The 20,161-nt window shown below is 34.2% G+C and overlaps 2 protein-coding genes across 2 annotated transcripts; one reads left to right on the top strand and one right to left on the bottom strand.

The window, feature by feature from the left end:
- Positions 1–1,181: 1,181 nt before the first annotated feature.
- LOC111400430 (protein FAR1-RELATED SEQUENCE 5-like) lies at positions 1,182–2,240 on the top strand. Its single transcript, XM_023027850.1, has one exon. It carries the CDS (start codon positions 1,182–1,184, stop codon positions 2,238–2,240), a length of 1,059 nt encoding a protein of 352 aa, XP_022883618.1.
- Positions 2,241–8,952: 6,712 nt separating this feature from the next.
- Positions 8,953–15,952, bottom strand: LOC111401588 (transmembrane protein adipocyte-associated 1 homolog). The gene is made up of 6 exons (XM_023029393.1): positions 15,381–15,952; positions 13,634–13,825; positions 9,702–9,861; positions 9,500–9,602; positions 9,329–9,410; positions 8,953–9,234 (listed from the first exon to the last, which is right to left on the bottom strand). Exons 1-6 carry the CDS (start codon positions 15,675–15,677, stop codon positions 9,157–9,159), a joined length of 912 nt encoding a protein of 303 aa, XP_022885161.1. The 5' UTR covers positions 15,678–15,952; the 3' UTR covers positions 8,953–9,156.
- Positions 15,953–20,161: the final 4,209 nt, after the last annotated feature.

Genomic DNA, 20,161 nt, shown 5'->3' with positions numbered 1-20,161 from the left:
CAAAAGTGGCATCGACTCCCGCCACTGACGACTCACCCGTGTCGTCCAACCAAAATTCTGGGTGAAGTGACCGGCGCATCTTCGAGCATTTTCCGACGCCATTCTCATCAAGAACTCCAAAACCTTCAGTGACCCAAAATGGCAGACAAAGGTATTGTTTCATCTTCTTTGTTGGGTTGTCAATGAGTCCAAAATCTGCAGTCACCAAACCCTCTTTCCCTTTACCCAGATAATAATCCCTTTTTATTACTCGTTTCATTCTTGCATCTTCGTTGATTTCGAGTTTTTGTCCAGTAGAAAATATAAATGTTACTTACATAAATTCTTACCCGTTTGTGCGTTTCGTTGTATGGTTACTTTTTTGCTTGATTGGGTGGGTAAGCAATTAAGTGGGCAGCAATGGAGGAGGAGTAATCCCTGGTTTATGTTGAGTTTTAATTAACTACAGGGGCAGCAATTAAGGGTTGCGTCATTTGAAGGAGTTTTCCCTGCTTTATGTTGTATCAAACATGGCTAAATAAGAAATAGTAGGGAAAAACTTGAAAAATAAGAAGATACCAAACATAACTTACCAAGCGTAATCTGCCATAGTCGAAATGATCTTGAAGTCTTTTCTAAATTTTAGAAATTTTAACTGTCTGCTAAATGAAAATTCGTGCTGAATTTGTTTTATTATTTCCCTGCTAATTCACATTCCCATAAAATTTCGTGGTTAAAGATCATGAAGATCACACTAAATTAACCTCTTTCAATGGTTTAATCATATAGAGAAACCACCTGGGTTTTCAAAAATGATGTGTCTCAAATATTGGGATTCAAATTAAATTGAGTAGAATGGGCTTTGATTCGATATGAATTTGGCTGTACGTGATATTGCAATTTTGATTATATCTGTACATATATATTTTTGATTATCTCTGTACTTATAAATCTCTCATTTTTTTACTCTATTCAGGAAAAGGAATTATGGAAGATGAGAATCAAGATGTGTTGGCTGACTGTGACAGCGAGATTATCCAGCATAATTTGAACATATTGGACAATGAAAATGTAGCAGGAGATGTTGCCTCTGAGCCTGAGGTAGGCATGATGTTTAATGATGAGAAAGAAATGTTGGAGTTCTACAAAAGATATGCTTACGCTGTAGGCTTTCCAATTCGAAAAAAGGTGATGATGGAGTTATGAGATACGTGACTTTCACATGTAGTCGCGAAGGGCGAAGGAATTATGCTACAGGCGGTTCATTGAAGCCGCAACCAACAAGTCAGACTGATTGCAAAGCAAGAATATCTGCGTCCTTAGATAATCTTGAAGTTTGGAGAATTAACAAAGTGTACCTTGATCATAATCATAAGACAAGTCTTTCAAAGTCTAGATTGTACCGATGCAATCGAATTTTGAGTGCGAGTGTGAAGCGAAAACTCCAAGTGAATGATATGGCAGGAATTCCCTTACACAAGAGCTACAACTCCACAGTTGTGGAAGCAGAGGGGTATGAGAATACGACTTTTGTGGAGAGAGATTGTCGGAACTATGTTGACCAAGAGAGACGATTACGCCTTGGAGAAGGAGATGCCATTGCATTACAGGCGTACTTTTCAAAGATGCAGGCAAGGTGCTCAGGATTTTTTTTTAGTATGGATTTAGATGGTGAGTCACGACTAAAGAATGTTTTCTGGGCAGATAACAGATGTAGGCAAGCTTACAAAGAATTTGGTGATGTGGTCACTTTCGATACCACGTATATAACAAATAAGTACGACATGCCCTTCGCCCCCTTTGTTGGGGTGAATCATCACGGACAAAGTACACTACTCGGTTGTGGGTTGTTATCGAATGAAGAAACAGGGACTTTTGTGTGGTTATTCAAGACGTGGCTTGAGTGCATGCATGGTGAAGCACCTAGAGGGATCATTACTGATCAAGATCGGGCAATGCAAAATGCCATTGAAATAGTTTTTTCGAAAACGAAGCACAGATGGTGTCTTTGGCACATTATGAAGAAACTGCCAGAAAAGTTTGGCTACCACAGTCAAAAGAGCTCAATTTTTGCCGCTATACATGGGTTGGTGTATGACTCAGATATTGTTGACGAATTCGAAGAAGGTTGGAGATCGATGCTTGATACATATGACTTACATGATAATGATTGGTTATCGAGATTGTATGAGAATAGGAATCGATGGGTTCCATGTTATTTGAAGACTACATTCTGGGCAGGGATGTCAGCAACCCAATGATCTGAGAGTATGAATGCATTTTTCGATGGGTACGTGCATTCAAAGACTTCGTTGAAGCAGTTCGTGGAACAATATGAAAGAGCACTGAGAAGTAAAGTTGAGAAAGAGTTCCAGGCCGATTTCAGGTCATTTTCCCAAATGGTGTCCTGTGCAACGACATTTGAAATGGAAAAACAATTTCAAGCAGTATACACCATTCCGAAGTTCAAGGAAGTTCAACAAGAGTTCATTGGGAAAGTATACTGTGACATCATATCTGAAAATACGAATGATCATTTTTGGACGACCTACGATGTGCGGGAACATGTTGTATATCAGGAGCATACGAAGAAGAAAACTTTTCACGTGTCACTTCGAAAGGAGTCATGCGAGTTGATTTGTAGTTGTCACCTATTTGAGTTTCAAGGAATCATTTGCAGGCATGCGATCGCAATATTGATTCGTAATGACGTTACGACGATGCTAGATAGGTACATACTCAGGAGGTGGAGAAGAGATGTCAGTAGAGTACACACAAGGGTTGCAGTAAATTATGATGGATTGGTGAGTACCCCCGAACAGTTGAGGTATGATGACATGTGTCGGGCTTTTTCAGAGGTCGCAGATCTCGCAGCAAATGATGACGGTTGGACCCGTACTATAATGGATTGGATAAAATCTCAAGCATCAGATTTGCGAATGTCGATATCGACTATCCGAAACGCTGGCGGTTTGCAAAATATGACAAACATGGGCTCCACTTGTAACGATTCACTGAATACTAGCACCACCAGCATATTAGACCCTGTATCATCGAGCAGAAAGGGCACACCTACGAAACGCCGGCGGAAGGGTCCATTGGAAAAGGTAATTTTCGAAATTATTTTTATGGAAATTTGCGTGCACAAAATGATTATTTTTATTGCTCAACATCCAGGTGACCTCATTGTCAAACAAGGGGAAAAAATCGAGAGCTAGGCCTCGTTGTACAAAAGAGGCAACACCAACTATCCAGGCATCTCAACCTTCTCAGAGTTCTAGGTCGTCACCCTTATCATCGTCACAGAACGTACTAGTGAGTAAATTGTTTTAGGTTCGCTACACGGTCAAAGTTGCTTAAATTGTGTTTTTCCATGTAGGCTTACAATGCTAGTCAGACGTTGCCACCAACAAATGTTATAATCAATGCTCAAGGTAATATATTGCTCGGTTTTCGTACGTATTTATGTATGATAATTTCTTATATTGTGACATTGTAATTGTTTATCTTTTCATTTAGGTGATGTCATGCCAAACTACTCTCAACATTTGCCCAGTGAAGGTTCCACAGGTTTCTTTTGACTGGTGGCCGTGGAGGGGAAGAAAAGATTATTGCAACTTTTTGATCGAACGGAGTTTTGGTCTCGAGTTTTGATCGAATGAAGAAAAATATTGGCTTTGTTTTGGTCTCGAGTTCCACAGTTCTTCCTATTATGCTTTGTTTATGTTAAAAGTCACACTAAATTCATGTGTTGCTTGTCGGATTCAATGTCCTTTATCTGTTGTGTCTTCTACTAGACTTTTACAATGCTTTTATGCTTCAAGTTTTTTCTCAATTTATGCATTTGTAGGCTTCAGTTGGTTACTGCCATATTGTTGCGTTCTTGCTACCCGAAATTTTGTTTTATCTATGACATTATCCAGGCAAGGTCACTGCCATCTTTTTTTATCTATGACATACTTGTGTGAAAAATGAAAAATTATTAGGAAATAATTTGGTATTCCATTGGTCAAAAATCGAGAACTGGTATGATAAGGTTTAGTTGGTTCTGCTGTTTTATTTTAGAAACCATGCTCTAGGAATGATGTGTAGAAAGTGGAGACTGAAATTGACATTAGTTAGAATTCCGAGTAGAATATTATGAAGCATCAGTGCTGAGATCAATGACCAAGAATCTATACTCAAGTGCTGAGATCAGTCCACTCATGCGTGATGTCAAAAATAAGATTTGCCACCAGTCGGATATGTTGGGTCTAATTGAAGATGACTATGGCATGGAACTGCTAGTTGCTGGAAATATAATCTCCCTCGATTTGAGTATTGCTCAAGTTTATGAGCAAGTTTGGAAGAAATCAAGTGGCCAATCTTCAAATACATCAGCTGGGACAGCATTCCCATCCACTAATACATTCACATCTACCAGAGAATTCCCTCCAATGACTGTAACTTACCGCCTTCAGGTTTGCTTTTACAGTCATAATGTAATAGGTTATGCGGTTTATATGTGGGTGTTCCCTTCTTATGATCGTCTTTTGTGGAAACATTATGTTGTCCAAACTCCAAAGTAACTGCTGCGTCTACTCTGATGTTGGGAGGATGTATATATATATATATATATTTTTTTTTTTTTTCATTTTCTTGCATTCAAATGATAAGTTCTCCAAATTGTAGGGATTGGATGGTGAAACTATCGAGCCGATGATCAAAGAATTGGATGAGGATAGGGAGGAAACCCAAGAACCTGAGGTTGAGTTTGCAATAGCAGGTGCTGTCCGAGAATGTGGTGGACTCGAAATTCTGTTGAGCATGGTTCAGGTATGCAAATTATTTTGATAGACCTCCACTTGTTTGTTTTAATATACTTTCTTTTACTTCTCTCGCCAAACTTCTGGTTGTATTCCATTATGCTTTACCATTCCTAGTTTCGAACATGCTATAATTGTTTTTTCTAATACTGCATTTCATTAAACAGCACCTGGGAGATGATTTGAAGTCCAACCAAGAGCAATTGGTCTCACCCTTGAGGACTTAAGAAGTCAAGTAAACAGCAGAGGAACATAGAGATGGTCGCCAGAATTTTACCATACTTGACTTAAGGTGAATCTGCAGCCATGGATGCTCTCGTCCAGCATTTTGATCCGTACTTGCAAAATTGGAGGGAATTTGACATATTGCAAGAGCAGTATGAAGATAATCCTAAGGATGAAAAAATTGCTCAGTTCGCAGCCAAACAGAAGTTTGCCCTGGAGAGAGGTTGAAGGATATTATACTGGAGAAGGGGATAACTGCTGTTGCTGTACGACATTTGAAGGAAAGTTTTGTATTCAATGGGCAGGCAGGCTTTAGATCTAGTGCAGAATGTACATCTGGGTTGAAAATGCCATCCATTCCACTTATATTTTCAATGCTTAAGGGGTTGTCCATGGGTCACTTGGCCACTCAAATTCCAGTGTAGAAATGAACTCGTTTTTATTCTACGAAGAGAAATATTAACTCTATTTTATGTGATTTGGAGGTGTTTCTGTGATTTGTCTCAGCTGTCCTAATGTTAATGTATGACTCTTCAAGAAGGTTGAATGCTCACACTAGACTACCATAAAGTTAAACAATTCAACCGAGATGTTTGCAAACAAAAACGAGAAGAAGTCTATCATAAAGTTCTAGCAACCATGATAAGATTATCCATAAAGTTCTAGCAACTATGATAAGATTACAACAAACCGAATACGAATCATGTAAAATGATCGAAAAATTTTGATAAGATTATCCATACATCTTACAGCCTACAGCGACCAAGTTCAACTACAGCCTACAGCTTACATATACATCCATAAAGCAACTTCAAATAAACTGTTCAACTTGAACCCTTCCCTTTCCCATTGCACTTCAGTGTGCCTTTTCCCTTGCTAAAACTCAAGTGCATTGATATGTCCATGCCTCGTTTCTCGCTAATTCGAGCTAGACTGTCAAAGAGTCTTGGCAACTCTTCATCTTCAACATTCGACTCATGATTCACCGCTTCGTTAATGGAACTTGACTCCCCGCCTAGAAGATCTTCGTTCACCCAGTCAAAATATCCACAATCGTTACTACAAGTGAAGAACAATCGGCTTTTGTTTTGAGTATCCCGTTCGACCTCAAAACACTTTCGATATCCATGTTTACATGAAGGACATCGGCGCTTTGTTTGGCATTCTCCAAAGTAGTGAGTACTGCTTCTGCAACTATGACAAACTCCTAAATTCCTTCCTCTCATTGTAGTCAATCCAGGCTGCAAAAACAAGTAAACAAAGATGAATTCATCTCAAGAACAAAATCCCACATCAACTAATAAACTGTATTCAATCTCAATTGCCAACATTAACACAATACCAATGTAAAATTTAAGCACTATAGGGAGGAGTAACGAGAAAGGTTAGGAAAGAAATTCGCATTACCACAAGATTGACATCAATAACAGAAGGGGGAAAGAAATACAGTTTAGGCATTACCAGCCACGTGAGCTTACGAGCATATTCATAATGTGAAACTTTCAGAACCAAAATGAAATCAATAACAGACAGCGTACTCAAAAAATTTATGTTGAAATCCATGTAGCATTTTCATAATTGAAACTTTCAGCCGACGAACTAAAAATTTTTATGTCGAAATCCATGTACAATACCAGAAACAAAACTTCTTACCGTGGCAATGGCGGGGGGCGACTGCGGCTTCGAATATTCTCGCTGAATGCGGCGTCGACTTTCACGTTCGCTGCCAGACTACGCTTCACGTAGCGACAGGAACAGCGTTCTAAGTGAATGGAGAGGAAATTTCGTGGGTGATTTGGAAGAAATGGGGAAGAAATTTCCGTGGATGATTTGGGGGAAATGGAAGAGACGTCGGATTTGGGGGAAATGGGAAAACGCCTCAAACCATCTGGGTAATGTTTGGCTCTGCTGTTTACAAACTGGTCGGAGTTGCATGCCTGCAGTTTAATTGGATTTTGGCCGGAGATGGATAGGTTTTCGGTGGCTCCAGACGAAATTTGGGAAAAATGGTGTGAAAGGCTTTCCATTCCCGGTCTTTGTGTGTAGAAAAAAGGGTATTTTCATTTCCTTTTTTTTTAAACTCTGCCACGTCATTTCATTTTGAAACCCTGTAACATTTCTGTCCAACCTTTCTTGTACTCATAGACTTTTTCTAGCATTATTTTCATCATATTTTCTTTTGATCAGGACAATAGGCAAGACTATCACTGATGTTATCAATCTGTATTCACCGAGTCATGAAAATTCGAGAAAACGAACCAAGATCTGAGATCCACGTTTCAAATACTATCTTATTTAAATCCCTGGCCTTAGTTTCCTGTGCCAAATCAGGGCCGCCCCTTGGTATGGGAGTAGCTAAGCACACATGCATCATTTGATGAAAGCACCTTAGCTCTTCAAATCCTATATCGTCTAGTTAGATATGTTTCTACCAAAAGAAGGAGATGAATTCCATTCAGGGAGCGCTAGTCATTATTTGTTTGTTAAAATTTATCCATGCACTTATCAAGGGTCAAAGCACCCTTGAAAGTTACCTTTGCCTATTTCCTGATCATCACTTGCAGCCATGCCCGCAAGTAAGAAAGAGAAGCCCTAGTACAAAAGCATAGGGAAAGGGAAAACTTTTAAGGGTGTCCTCTAAAATGAGGTCCGAGGGGACAGAGCAGCCTTGCAAAGAGGAAAGGCGTGAATGAGAGGAATGAGAGATTTAAGAGGATGTGAAAGTTGAGGCTTCTACTTCAACTTCTAATGCATGTAGTGATGTCAACTAGTCGAGTGGGCCACGAGCCCAGTTCGAGGTTGATATCGGCTCTCCAAAGAAAAGGCTCGAGTTGAGCTCAAGCTTGTCTCAAAGCTTCAAACCTTCGTCAAGCCGAGTCGACTCATGGGGTTTTCAATTTTTTTTTACTCGAATACACAAAAAACAATTATAAACTACAATTTTAATTTAAAAAGTGGGCTGACCATTATTTGGGCTTGTGCGGCTCATGGGATGACTCGATCTCAGGCCAAATCTCATTTTTGAGACTTGGCTTGAGCCTTGGCTTGTACAAACGAGTTCAAAGTCGGGCCGACTCAGATTTTTTTCCGAGTTAAGCCACAAGCCGTCTGAGCCGATTGACTCATTTGTCACCGCTAAATGCACGGGAGATGATAGAAGAAATTTTTGAGAAAGTTCTACTATATTTCACATATTGGTTTTATCTAGTTGAATGACAAGTTTATAGTTGTTTTTCAATAAAAATTATAACAAGTACATTCTTGTTTGTGACTATGAAACTATTGAGAATCGTTCTCTTTTATATAAGTTATCTGCTACGAGATTTCGGTAAATATCTTGTTTGACATGTGCAAGGAGGTTAACAAGTTGAATAGTTTCTTCTTCCCTTTGCTAATTTGTTGTTTATCACAAAAATTAAATCATGAATAAGCACTCGTTTAGCAATATTTTAGCTTATTTCAGAAGAGCTTCACTACTAACGCTCGGTTTTTATTTCGGTTGTAGTTGTAACCAACCTGCTATTAAGGTTATGATGGAAAGAAATAATAAAAAAGAGCTCCCTGGCTAAATTATTTTAGTTCGTATTATTTAAAAAAAAAAAAAACTCTTCTAACCAGACAAAACAATTCTAAGAAATTATCATCTTCTAACAAGACAAAACATTTCTAAAAAATTATCTAAAGATATTTAAAAGCAACTTCTTATTCTCTAAAACAATTTTTAACTTTCCAAAAGCCCTTCTAATGGATTCTATATTTTGTTGGCCAATCCTATCTAATTCACATATTTGTTGAAAGAACTTTGTAGTTAGCGCATGGTGACTTTACATACGTAAATTGTATTCTATTATTTCTTTCATCAATGATTAGCAACGATATTTCCCAGTAAAGTTCATTTTGTTGGCGTTCCCACCAAAAACAAGTCAACGAAGGTATAACGATGAATTGTCAATCATGAATCAAGATCGACTTAATGATTGGTTTGTGCCACAACTTGTTTCGGATTTTTGTTTTGCTCGTGGTAGTACAAATGTGCACCACGCTCATTGTTTTAACGCAAGGTAAATATTGCAGAAATTTACACGGAATTCATTTACAAGTCCGTCCAGCTGAAATATTTTGATCCCATACAAATTATTTCCATAGGCTAATCCCAGTCAGTATCGAAAAACCCTGCATCTTTCATCTCCGAGTAATAAGCATTATCCAACAGCCAATCTTCCTCCTGAAAATATAGCCATAGAAAGCACATAAATTAAGTTAAACCTTATATGGGTATGTGAGAATATCTCAATTGAATTACTATATAAAATAATTACCTGGAAAAAGTCAGCAAGAAAAATTATGTACAGAAATGGAAGATAGAGGGAGTGACGAACTATCACTATAAAATTGTACGACCTGCAGAGAGGAAGACAACCATTTTATATCAGTTGGTGTAGATAACAAATCTGGTGATAGTACCTGGTTGCGTAAAAAAATCAGAGTACCAAAGTCCGAAGCCAGCTCCAATTCCGGCAAGCCCACAGGCAAACAATGTAGTTACATTGACTATAAACATGAGGATGACATAGTTGTAGAATGCTGGTCTTGCTGAAAGTTTGCCCCAGCACACAGTTGGGAGTCAGGTTAGTTGGGGGAAAGGAGCAAAAAAGAGACTCGACTAAGGAAAAAGTTAAAATTAAAACTCACGTGGCAACTTATCTCTCCATTTTGAATAGTGCACGAATGCAATATAGCCATAGGCTGCTGCAAGCACTAGGGTATGAGTGAACCATACACCCCACTTTCCCCGATGTGTCGTCTCACCATCAATAAAGAGTGGAACCCCAAATCCAAATATGAATATTGCCTGTGAAAGGAAATGATCTCACATGATAATAATCTGCGATTTTATTTTGTGTGAAGAAGTGCATCATCATTTGAAATATTTGTAACAAAAGAATCAGGGGGCTTTTGAAATGGAGTGTACAATGGAAGGATCAGAGACTTCATTTCTAGATATACATTTTCGAGTATAAACAAACTAATTTACTGTCGTTGCTACGGAATGATAACAGTATTAAATATTTGAATAATATTTACAGAAATGACGCAAAATTTTATCAAGGTAAGCATCATTGGAAAATCATGACCACCACTGAAATGACACGTACAGTAATTCACGTCCTGAGCTTCAATTCAAGAATGAATGCATCATTATTCTAAGCTACTGGAATCATACAGGCATCAGTACGAGCTGTTTATCACTGCAAAGATGGGGTAAGAACACATGGGGCGAAAGGTCATGCAAGAGACAAGAATATCAAAAAATGACCAAAAAACAGGTTTCACACTGGGACAGCAAGTCAATGAATGTCCTAGCAGTACATATGATAACGAGTTACTGTATTTATTGATGGAGATCAAGATAGGAATAAAAATATAGAGTTATCAAAACAAATCTTATCTAATCTAATCAGAATTAAACTCAATTTAAACTATAACTCTATTTTTTTGTTCCTATCTTTATCTCTATCATTTCTCCGTGGCTGAGAGAACTCAACTATGACGAGTTAGACGGGAACTTCGTAGCGTAGGAGGTCGATCTTTTGTCTTGATCAAGTGTTTGAATTGAATTTTAAATAACATCATCTTGCTAAACGCATACCAAGGAAGGCAATCTTTCCTAAAAACCAAGTATCTGAACTGATCATGTGACATCAACTGAATCTGTAAATCATCACCAAAAATATGATCCAACAAAGTGGGACAATCTCTCTTTTTGACCAAATTACAACATGAAACTTCGAAATGAACAAATTTATGCAACTCATCCACAAAATTTTCAGCTGGTTATGCATAAAGAGGAGCAAAAAGAACTAGCACCATATACAAGCCTATAAGAAAAATGATTGCAACATCGAAGGCTCGAATATGCCATAATAATGAAACAATTCTTCCACATTGAAAATGTAACTTTCATTTAAGTGTAATGGCCAGTTAATAACGTTTTCTTTATGTGCATGACCAAAAATCTTTTTTCTTCACGTGTTTAGGAAACCAAATGAATGAAACACACAATAAAGCGTAATAAATATCATTAGGGACTCCACACTTATACTGTGTATCAAAAGTAAGCTTAAAAATTTTATGATTGAAAATAATTTGTCGTTTTAATTTGACATAAAATTTAGGAACATTGATAGCAAAATGATAAACTTATGTCATATGTCTGCAATTAGTAGGCAACCACCCAATGTCAACATGAAAAGCGTGCAAGAGAATAATTGCCTTAGAAATAATCTTTGCAACTCGAGGAGCATCGATCATTTGAGGTAATGTAACAACAAACTCTACTTTTAAAGCGCATTTAGGAGTAGGCAAACTGTTTGGCTGAAGTGTCAAAACTAATGATAACTCATCAACTGTGCTATGATCGATTATGTACAAAATTAGTGTGAGATGCGGTATGAGACAAGTCTCAAAACTCTCATCCTCATTGTCAGAAAAGTAGGAGTGGGCACAATCCGGTTTGGTCCGATTCCAAAGGAAACCGAACCGAATAACAATGGGAATTTTAGAAATGGAACCATTGCCAGAATCTAGCAAATCGGTTCCGATTCGGTCCGGTCCGGTTCTTTACATTGAAAATATCAAAATAAAATGTCTACTAATAAAAACTCTAAAAATGCTAACAACGTGATACTTTTAACGAAATATAGAAGAACCGAACATACTATTCAAAGATTTATTTAGGTATAGTTTAAAAAGTGAAAACAAAATAATAATCATATAATCAAAGTGAAAACAAAATAAAAATTTCGTATCTTATAAATGAAATTACATATTGTAAATAAATTTATTGAGGTATAGATTTACCCAATATTCTAATTTGGCTTGAGAATCAATTAATCAAAGAATTATAAGAGACAAGGAAATAATCAAAAAGAAGAAGCAAAGTGCTCGAGTCTAAAATTAAGAAATAACCCGATTATTTTTTTATAAAAGTGTTGAAAATTGAATTATATATTTTAACAAAAAAAGAAAAAAATCCAATGAGAACCGTCTGGTTCCTGCGGTTCCCATACTAGAACCGGGAATTGGACCGGAACCGGTCGGTTCTTAAAAATTTGTCCTAAAATCAAATTATTTTTTAGAAGATCTAGAACCGAACCGGCCGTTCCACCGATTCTGGGAAAAAGTGTCAACTCCTACAGGAAAGTCAATTTGTTCAACAATAAAAACCTCATTGTCTTCTTGGGATGAACACAACTAGACTTAGAAATTGTTTCGAGTGATGTGTCTAGTTTTGTACATAATTGATTTAAGTCAAAAAAATATGTACCAATTATTGGCCAGACGATATGCTTCATCTAATGATCGAGGTCTAGGGATGTTGGCTGGCAAAATTTCAGGATTCATACCGTCGATAAATCTAGATGTTCTGATGTGGGGAGCCTCATAAATAAAAGAAATGAGCAATAAGTCTTCGAAGTTGGCTAGATATTCACTAACAGTGGATGTACCTTACTTACAGTGTAAGAAGACTTGATTTAACATTTGGGTTCGATGATACACATGGGGCATGTTTATTGCCTAGAATTTGTTTCATTTCATCCTACAAAGTAATTAATGGTTGACTTAGACGAATACGTAAAAAGAACTTCGAATAACTTCGAGTGGAACTGACAAGTGACCAATTAGCATAGACAATTCGAAGCGAGTCACTCAGATTGTGATAGTTGAAGAATTTTTCAAGATTATCGATCTAACCCAGAAATGCTTTCGGACTGGTCCGACAATCAAAATCCCATAGTTGTAATGGAATATGCCTAAAAGCATAATGGACGGGGTTAACATAGTTGCCAGATGAGAGGTAATTGTACTGATATTGGGAAGTAGAAGGTACTTGGACATTTTTTGAGTATCACAGTGGAACATTTTTTTTAAAAATTTTTAATTACTTTTTTTGGTAAGTGAAAATGGTAAGTACATGGTAAAGGAATTAAATGCTACTGTTTCTTTTTTCTTTTTCTTTTTTTTTTTTAATACTAAAAGCAAGATGGAAATTGGGGAATAAAAAAACTGTGCCCGCTGCTGTAAATAGAATTCTCGTCTTTTGTGTTGTTCAAAATTTTTTGTATATGAAGGTAGTTGTATGGTTTAGATGGATGATGGTGTTGCGGTTGAGTTATGGGCTAGAAATAAGGAAATGGTTGGTGGATTTTTATTTTTATTATTTTTTTGAATTTGAGAATGAAGGATGTTAGGCCAAAGGAAAAAGAATTGCTCTAATACCAAATTGATGCAGGATGCGAATAACTTGTTAAAGAATAATCGAAGATTAAAAAAGAAAGGAGGTCTAAGAAGAGAATAATTGAAGGCAAGAGGAAAAATCAATCTTTATTCATATAATCGGGGTTGTGAATTACAATGAATAAGACCTTCTATTTTTAGGATAATAAACTAAAAGAAGTTAAAAAGGAAACAAACTCCTAATAATATCAAAATATCAAAACAAATCTTATCTAATCTAATCAGAATTAAACTCAATTTAAAACTTCTATTTAAACTATAACTCTATATTTTTATTCCTATCTTGATCTCCATCATTTATGCTACGGAAAGCGAACAGATATTACCTGGAGAAGTATATCGACAGCCACAAAGACACCTGAAAATATGAAAGTACGTGCCAGAGCTTCCAATCCACTAGCATAACTATCTTGGAGCAAGAAGGCCACTAAGCTAATTTCTAAGAATAGCATTCCACTTTCCGTGAATAATGACAATAAGTTCCATGCAATCTCCTTCCCTGGAGCACACTGCCATTCCTGTTTTCCAGGTAAAAGTCAAATACCATCCTAAACTAGATAACCTGGAATCTCCAATTCAGTAAAATTATAAAAATCACTTCATTTAACATTGAAAGATGTTGATATGTTTTTGCAAGTTCTTGAATCTAGAAAGCTTCTTCTATCAGATCGGACACAAATTTTGATGGAACACGGGAATAAATGCAGGAAAAATAATGCATGTTCAAGAGCCAAGTATAGATCTCTTGGAAAAATGACTACACCGAATGATTACATAATGCTTGGCATAGATAATAAGGACTAAGACTAACATGATGAAGCTTTAAACTAGAAACATCACAAACTATATAACCTCTGTCACTCGTCCATCCAGGGTAACTTCCTGTGTTTTATTTTGTTATCCATTAGAGCATCTCCAAGAGGCTCTCTATTTTAAAGAGCATATTTTACAATTTAAAGAGCATCTATAAATTTAAAAAGCAAAAATTTTGAAGTGCTCCAATAGCCTCTTTATTTTTAAAATTTAATTTTAGCATTCCCAATATGCATTTATTGTTTTTAACATTTAATTTTAAAGTGCTCCAATAGCCTTGCAATGATTCAATTTAGAGATATTGAGATTTGCACATATTATTTAATTAAGTCAAAAAACTGTGCATTGGAAGTTGGAACCTTTGAAGCATTAAATTATAGACAGGCTCTCCAAATTCCACTCTCTATTTTAAAATGTTCAATTGAAAAGCCTATTGGAGTAAAATTTTAAAGAAACCCACTCTCTATTTTAAAATGTTAAAGTGAAGAGCCTATTGGAGTGAAATTTTAAAGATTGACTCTTTAAAATATAAAGTATTCCACTTTTAAAGAGGCTCTTGGAGTTGCTCTTATCCATTTGTTTCATTGAGTAAAACTATGAACGCTGTCACTCTAAAATATCTTGTCTATTTTAATGACATTCAACTAATGTGCAAACCTACATGGCATTTGGGACTTGTGACTAGAAATTTCATTCAATTTCCACCCCTGTTTAGTTAAAGATCTTGATTAGATCACCTTTTTAGACTTCTAAGCATGAGAAAGATTAGTACAACGAAACTGACATTAGTCAAATCCCATAACTACTTTATGTGCGAGAAGAATACAGTCTTTGTCCAAACAATCACAAGTAATTTGTATAATCCAACCAAACTCAGCCAAATGGTCATGTAATTCAGTGTAGAAGAAAATCCAATAACAATTATACCCAAATTAGCCAGTAATCAAGATATGAACCTAGCCCATAAAATTTTTAATATATGTGAAGGGTAATTAAGTCTCTGCAAACCATTACTTATTAAAATACAGCTAAAATTGCAGGAAAAACGCTGCTAAAAGTCTGTATATTACCAACTCAGAACGGTAAATTCCAAAAAGTCTAAGCATTCAAACTCATATTACATTATTCAATTTCCTGATCAAATGCAGCTGAATGAATAATAACGATCTTTAATTCGAGAAAATGACGACGCAGTAAAGATTTTTTTGCAGCCGATTTACCAGGTAGGGGAGTAAAAATATCAAATTTTTCGTAGAGTACCTGAAGAAATGACCAGGCGAGGTTGAGAAGAACGCTGAACCAGATAAGCGCATAGTACGAAATCATTACATAAGACCTGCGGTGGCTCAGCTTCTTCAGATATCGCCTAGCTTGAAACCCTAGGTACAGCACGAACAACACTGAGGGTACAACAAGAGCTGCGTCGCGCCAGAATCCGGTGCACCCCGTGCTTCCTGAATTGTACCATTTGGAAATTGTGTGGGAATCTCTCCGTAATGAGGGATCTGTGATGTTCTGAGTTGAAGCGATCGATAGGGTTATATTTGGGGTTGACATCAATATAATTCAAATTAGAATGAAAATCAAATCATTTTAGAGAATCAAATGCATCATGGAACAAATTCGCAGCCAAATTTAGCTCTCAATGAGCAAAATCGATCGGTCGTTGAAGCGTGTATCAGACTTCAATAACTTTTCACTTTGCCCCTTTCTAAAAATTAGAGAAGTGCGTCACCAAGAAATGGAAAAATTCCCTGCTTTTGACCCACCTCACGTTGTTTCGTCTCCGAATGATAAAATGGGACGGGGAACATAATTCTTCCTTGAATCTTTTTATTTTATTATTATATTTTTATATTTCTCAATTTGAATTTAAGGCCATGTTTAATAGTGGCTAATTCTTCCTTGAATCTTTTTATTTTATTTTTATATTTTTATATTTCTCAATTTGAATTTAAGGCCATGTTTAATAGTGGCTAATTCCATGCAAATTTTATTTTCCACCCATTTTGCAGTGTCCGATACCCTATTTTTTTCATGAAATTTGGATTCTTGCTTTTTTTAGAAATTGTATTTTTCATGGTTTTGTGAGAAGGTGAGAATTGATTTTCGAGGCACTGTACACGATTTTTTTTTTAATGAAAACAAATTCTAAGAATTATTGTAAAAAAATATTTCACTTTAATTGACAATTTCCATATAAAATAAAGTCAAATGAATATCAAAAGATAGATGATTTTCTTGACTTTTTTTTGTTGGCAGTGGAAACAAATTTCATTTCCAATACTAGTAAAATCTATTCCTTTAAGTGACAATTTTCATGTAAAACAAATTTAAACGAACATTAAAAAGTACTTTTATTTTAACATTTTTCACATGAAAAATTATATCAGTCAAACACAATAATTTACAATTCCCACGAAAATAATTTTTAGGGAATTCAATTCCCTAGAATTCGTTTTCAATTCAATTCAATTCAATTCCATTCCATCTTTATAATCAAACGAACTCTTATTTGAAAAAATTAGAAATAATATTAATTGATTGATTAATTAAACGGGTAATAATGAGATTTTTCAAATCGTCGTCCCATCTTGCTATATCTTCATTTCTACCTTGGCTTTCAAAAAAATGATGGGTCGAGATGGTAATGGACCTAACGGTTGCTAGACCCTGCACTAACCCATTATCATTCCCTGCAAGTTGCTAACTGCGACCAAAAATGTTGGTAAGATAAAATCAATGTCTAACTAAAGCAGAAAGAGTGTAATTTTGTCCTCGTTTGGCCCCATTATTTCCAAATTTTAATAGTTGAAATAGTATTTTTTTTTAAATCTGTGGTTAAAAAAAGAATGAAAGCTTTTTTATTTGTATGTAATATTATTTTATAAAAGATTATATGATTGAAAATAAGAGAAAGAAAAAAGAATGAGGGCCAAACATGGACTTTATTGAGTTATTGACCTGAGTTCAAATTGCTCCTAGAAGGCCGAGTAAGGGTGAAATTTGAAAAAAAAACAAAAACAAAAACAAAAACAAAATAATAATGGACAATATGGATATTTGGGTTAAAAAGCAAAATTTTGGAGGCTCTAACGTGTGCTTAATAATATTTGGGGGTATAATGTCAAATCACTAAATTTATCTTGCAAAGCTATATAAAGTTAAGAGTAACGCTACGTGTATATAATTATTTATAGATTGATGACATAACATTTATATTAAAATTTAACTGATTTTCTTCTCTCTCTCTCTCTCTCTCTCTCTCGTACATCAATCTATAAATAATTATGTACGTGTTGCATTATTTTAACTTTAATAGTATGAATTATGATTATTGTTGATTAGGGAGGGTACCCGGCAAGATTTAATTGACTACTCATTAAGCCCCTCGTTTGGTAGGTATTAATATCAATTTTTAACATATTTTAATAAAAGTTGATGAAATTTGTGATTGAAAAGTTGTATGCCTTATGAAATATGTGTTTAAGATTAATTATTGACTTTGACTTGCTTAATAATAATTTAGATTTCTATCACTACTAAACAAGGACTAAGTATAGTAATTTTCTCATTGTTTGATCACTGTATATTACATTTTTAGTAGACTAGTGTGAAAATTGGTCACATGACCACGACTAGAATGAACTTGCTGAAAAATTAAAAGGAAACTGATCAAGCTCAATTCGATCAATCTAGAGATGTTAATGATTAAGTCGACTTGGCCGACTCACCTTCAGGGTCGGCTCGTCCTACTATCTAAGCTGACTTGTGGTCACTTTGGGAGCTAGGGGACACGAGTTAGCTCATTCCAGAAAAAGTCATCTTGATTTGTGCCATCAATGGGAAATACATTAAATTGACCTAAAATGGCCTTTGACTTTTCCAAACATTTGGAACTATCTAAAATACCCTTAAACAAATATTAAAAACAACATATTCTATAATAAAAATCTTCTTTCTAAGTCCTTAAAAAATTAACAAGTAATTTTTCTAAAAATTTGAAAGAATTATTAATGAATAATTATAAAATGAAAAAATCCAAAGATAAGAGAGGACCATATAATATAAAAAAAGGTTGTTAAAAATAAAAAAAAGAAATTAAGTTTGAAAAAGAAATTGATAAGATAGGATATCAAGAACAATCATATGCATCACAAGAAATATTAAAGTGTTTCAAAAAAAACTTATTAGAAAATTTTGATAAAGGAATTGTAAGATCAATAATCATAAAAGATATACAAGATATCATAGATAAATTAGAAAAAAGGAAGAAAAATATCTTAAAATACGATATATCTTTTAAAACAGACATATATCTGATAACAGATGTTGATATTATAAATTCTCAGACATTATTAGATTTTGAAGAATTACTTAAAAATTTATGAGAAGACCAATAAAAAATAGATTACCACAAGCATACAAAAAATTAGTTTTTAACCGTACCTTAAGATTTTATATACGCTTAATAACAAATAGATTAACTAAAACAAAAATAAAAGAATTTTTAGAATATTAGATTATTATATTTTTTATTATTAAATTTTTGTTTGCTCATAATAGCATCCATCCCGTTGGTATCAGAGCCAGAGAGATCGTGAGAAAATATATAAAAATAAATTACCTAAAAAATATTGAAAATAAATAAAAGATAAAGAAAGACTCAAAAGTTTATGATTTTAGAAATTATTGAAACTTATAAAAATAGACTAAGGTATCAGGTAAAATATAGTTCTAATATAGAAGGCTATATAGAAGAAGATAATATAGCTGGAACATATAGTAAAGACATAAAAGAAGTATTAGAAACTTTTAGAGTAATTAAAAATCTACCTTTAGAACTAAAAGAAAAAATAATTAAAAAGATATTATTTGAAAAATATAAGCATATATATATATATATTAGAAGAAATCCAGAGTGAAATAGATTTCATAGTAATCTGAAAAAAAAAATTTATTATGGAAATCATAAAAATAAATAATTATTATCAATGTATTGAAGAAAAAGGATGTTATATATTTTTCAACCCTATCCCTAATAAATTAAAAATAATAACATTATATGTAACTAGGAATTTACTTAGAGAAATAAAGGAACAAATATTACATAAATTAATTGTAGGATTTATCAAAGATAGACGTACATAAAAAATAATTATCGAAGTATTTGAAAATGAATTATACCGTAGAGAAATATTTGAATCATCATAAAAATATAATGGGAGAAACTAAAAATATTTTAGAAAGAATGTTAAGAAGAGTAAGATTAATAGATAATAAAATTTTAGATGAATTATTAATATCTGGAGATATAACTAGAACTCAAGAAAAACAAATATTAAAATTAAAACAAGAAAGGTATAAAGAAAAAGCAAGGTATTATGAAAAATTAAAAGAACTAACAAATATTGAAATTATAAAACAAAAGTATGATAAAATGATAAGAGATTGTAAAAATACTGAGTATATAGTATTTTATTATTGTCAATAAAAAAATCGATAAAAGAAAATGTTAATCAGTGAACATATGCAAGAATTAAAATATTTAATAAGAATATTAATAAATGATGTACAAGAAATAAAGAATGAAATAAAAGAAGCAAGAAATGATATAAATATATTGAAACTTAAAGTTAGAAAATTAAAAGAAAATGAAGAAAAGAATAATAGAATAGATAAAAAAATTTATAGAAAAAGAAATAACCTGAATAGGGAAAAAAATATCGAAAGAGAAAATATAATAATAGAAACAGGAAGCATGGATGATGAGTTTAGAAAAAATATATTACCTAAAATATTAGAAGAAGAGGAATCTAGAGAAAAAATGTGAAGTAAACAAAAAATTAAAGAAAATAAATGAAGAATTAAATCTACTTATAGATAATTTTGATCGTTTAAGTTTAGAAAGTATAGATGATGAATACCAAATCTTAATGAATACTGGAGGATGACCGAATCCCGTAGGAACCTCTAAACAAGAATCAATAGATCCAGATGAAAGTTATGCTCCGATGTATAATAAATCATATAGACAATTA

Source organism: Olea europaea, chromosome 10 (assembly GCF_002742605.1).
Source record: "Olea europaea var. sylvestris chromosome 10, O_europaea_v1, whole genome shotgun sequence".
In the NCBI taxonomy this organism is placed as follows: Eukaryota; Viridiplantae; Streptophyta; class Magnoliopsida; order Lamiales; family Oleaceae; genus Olea; species Olea europaea.
This window is presented reverse-complemented; position numbering and strand designations above follow the sequence as displayed.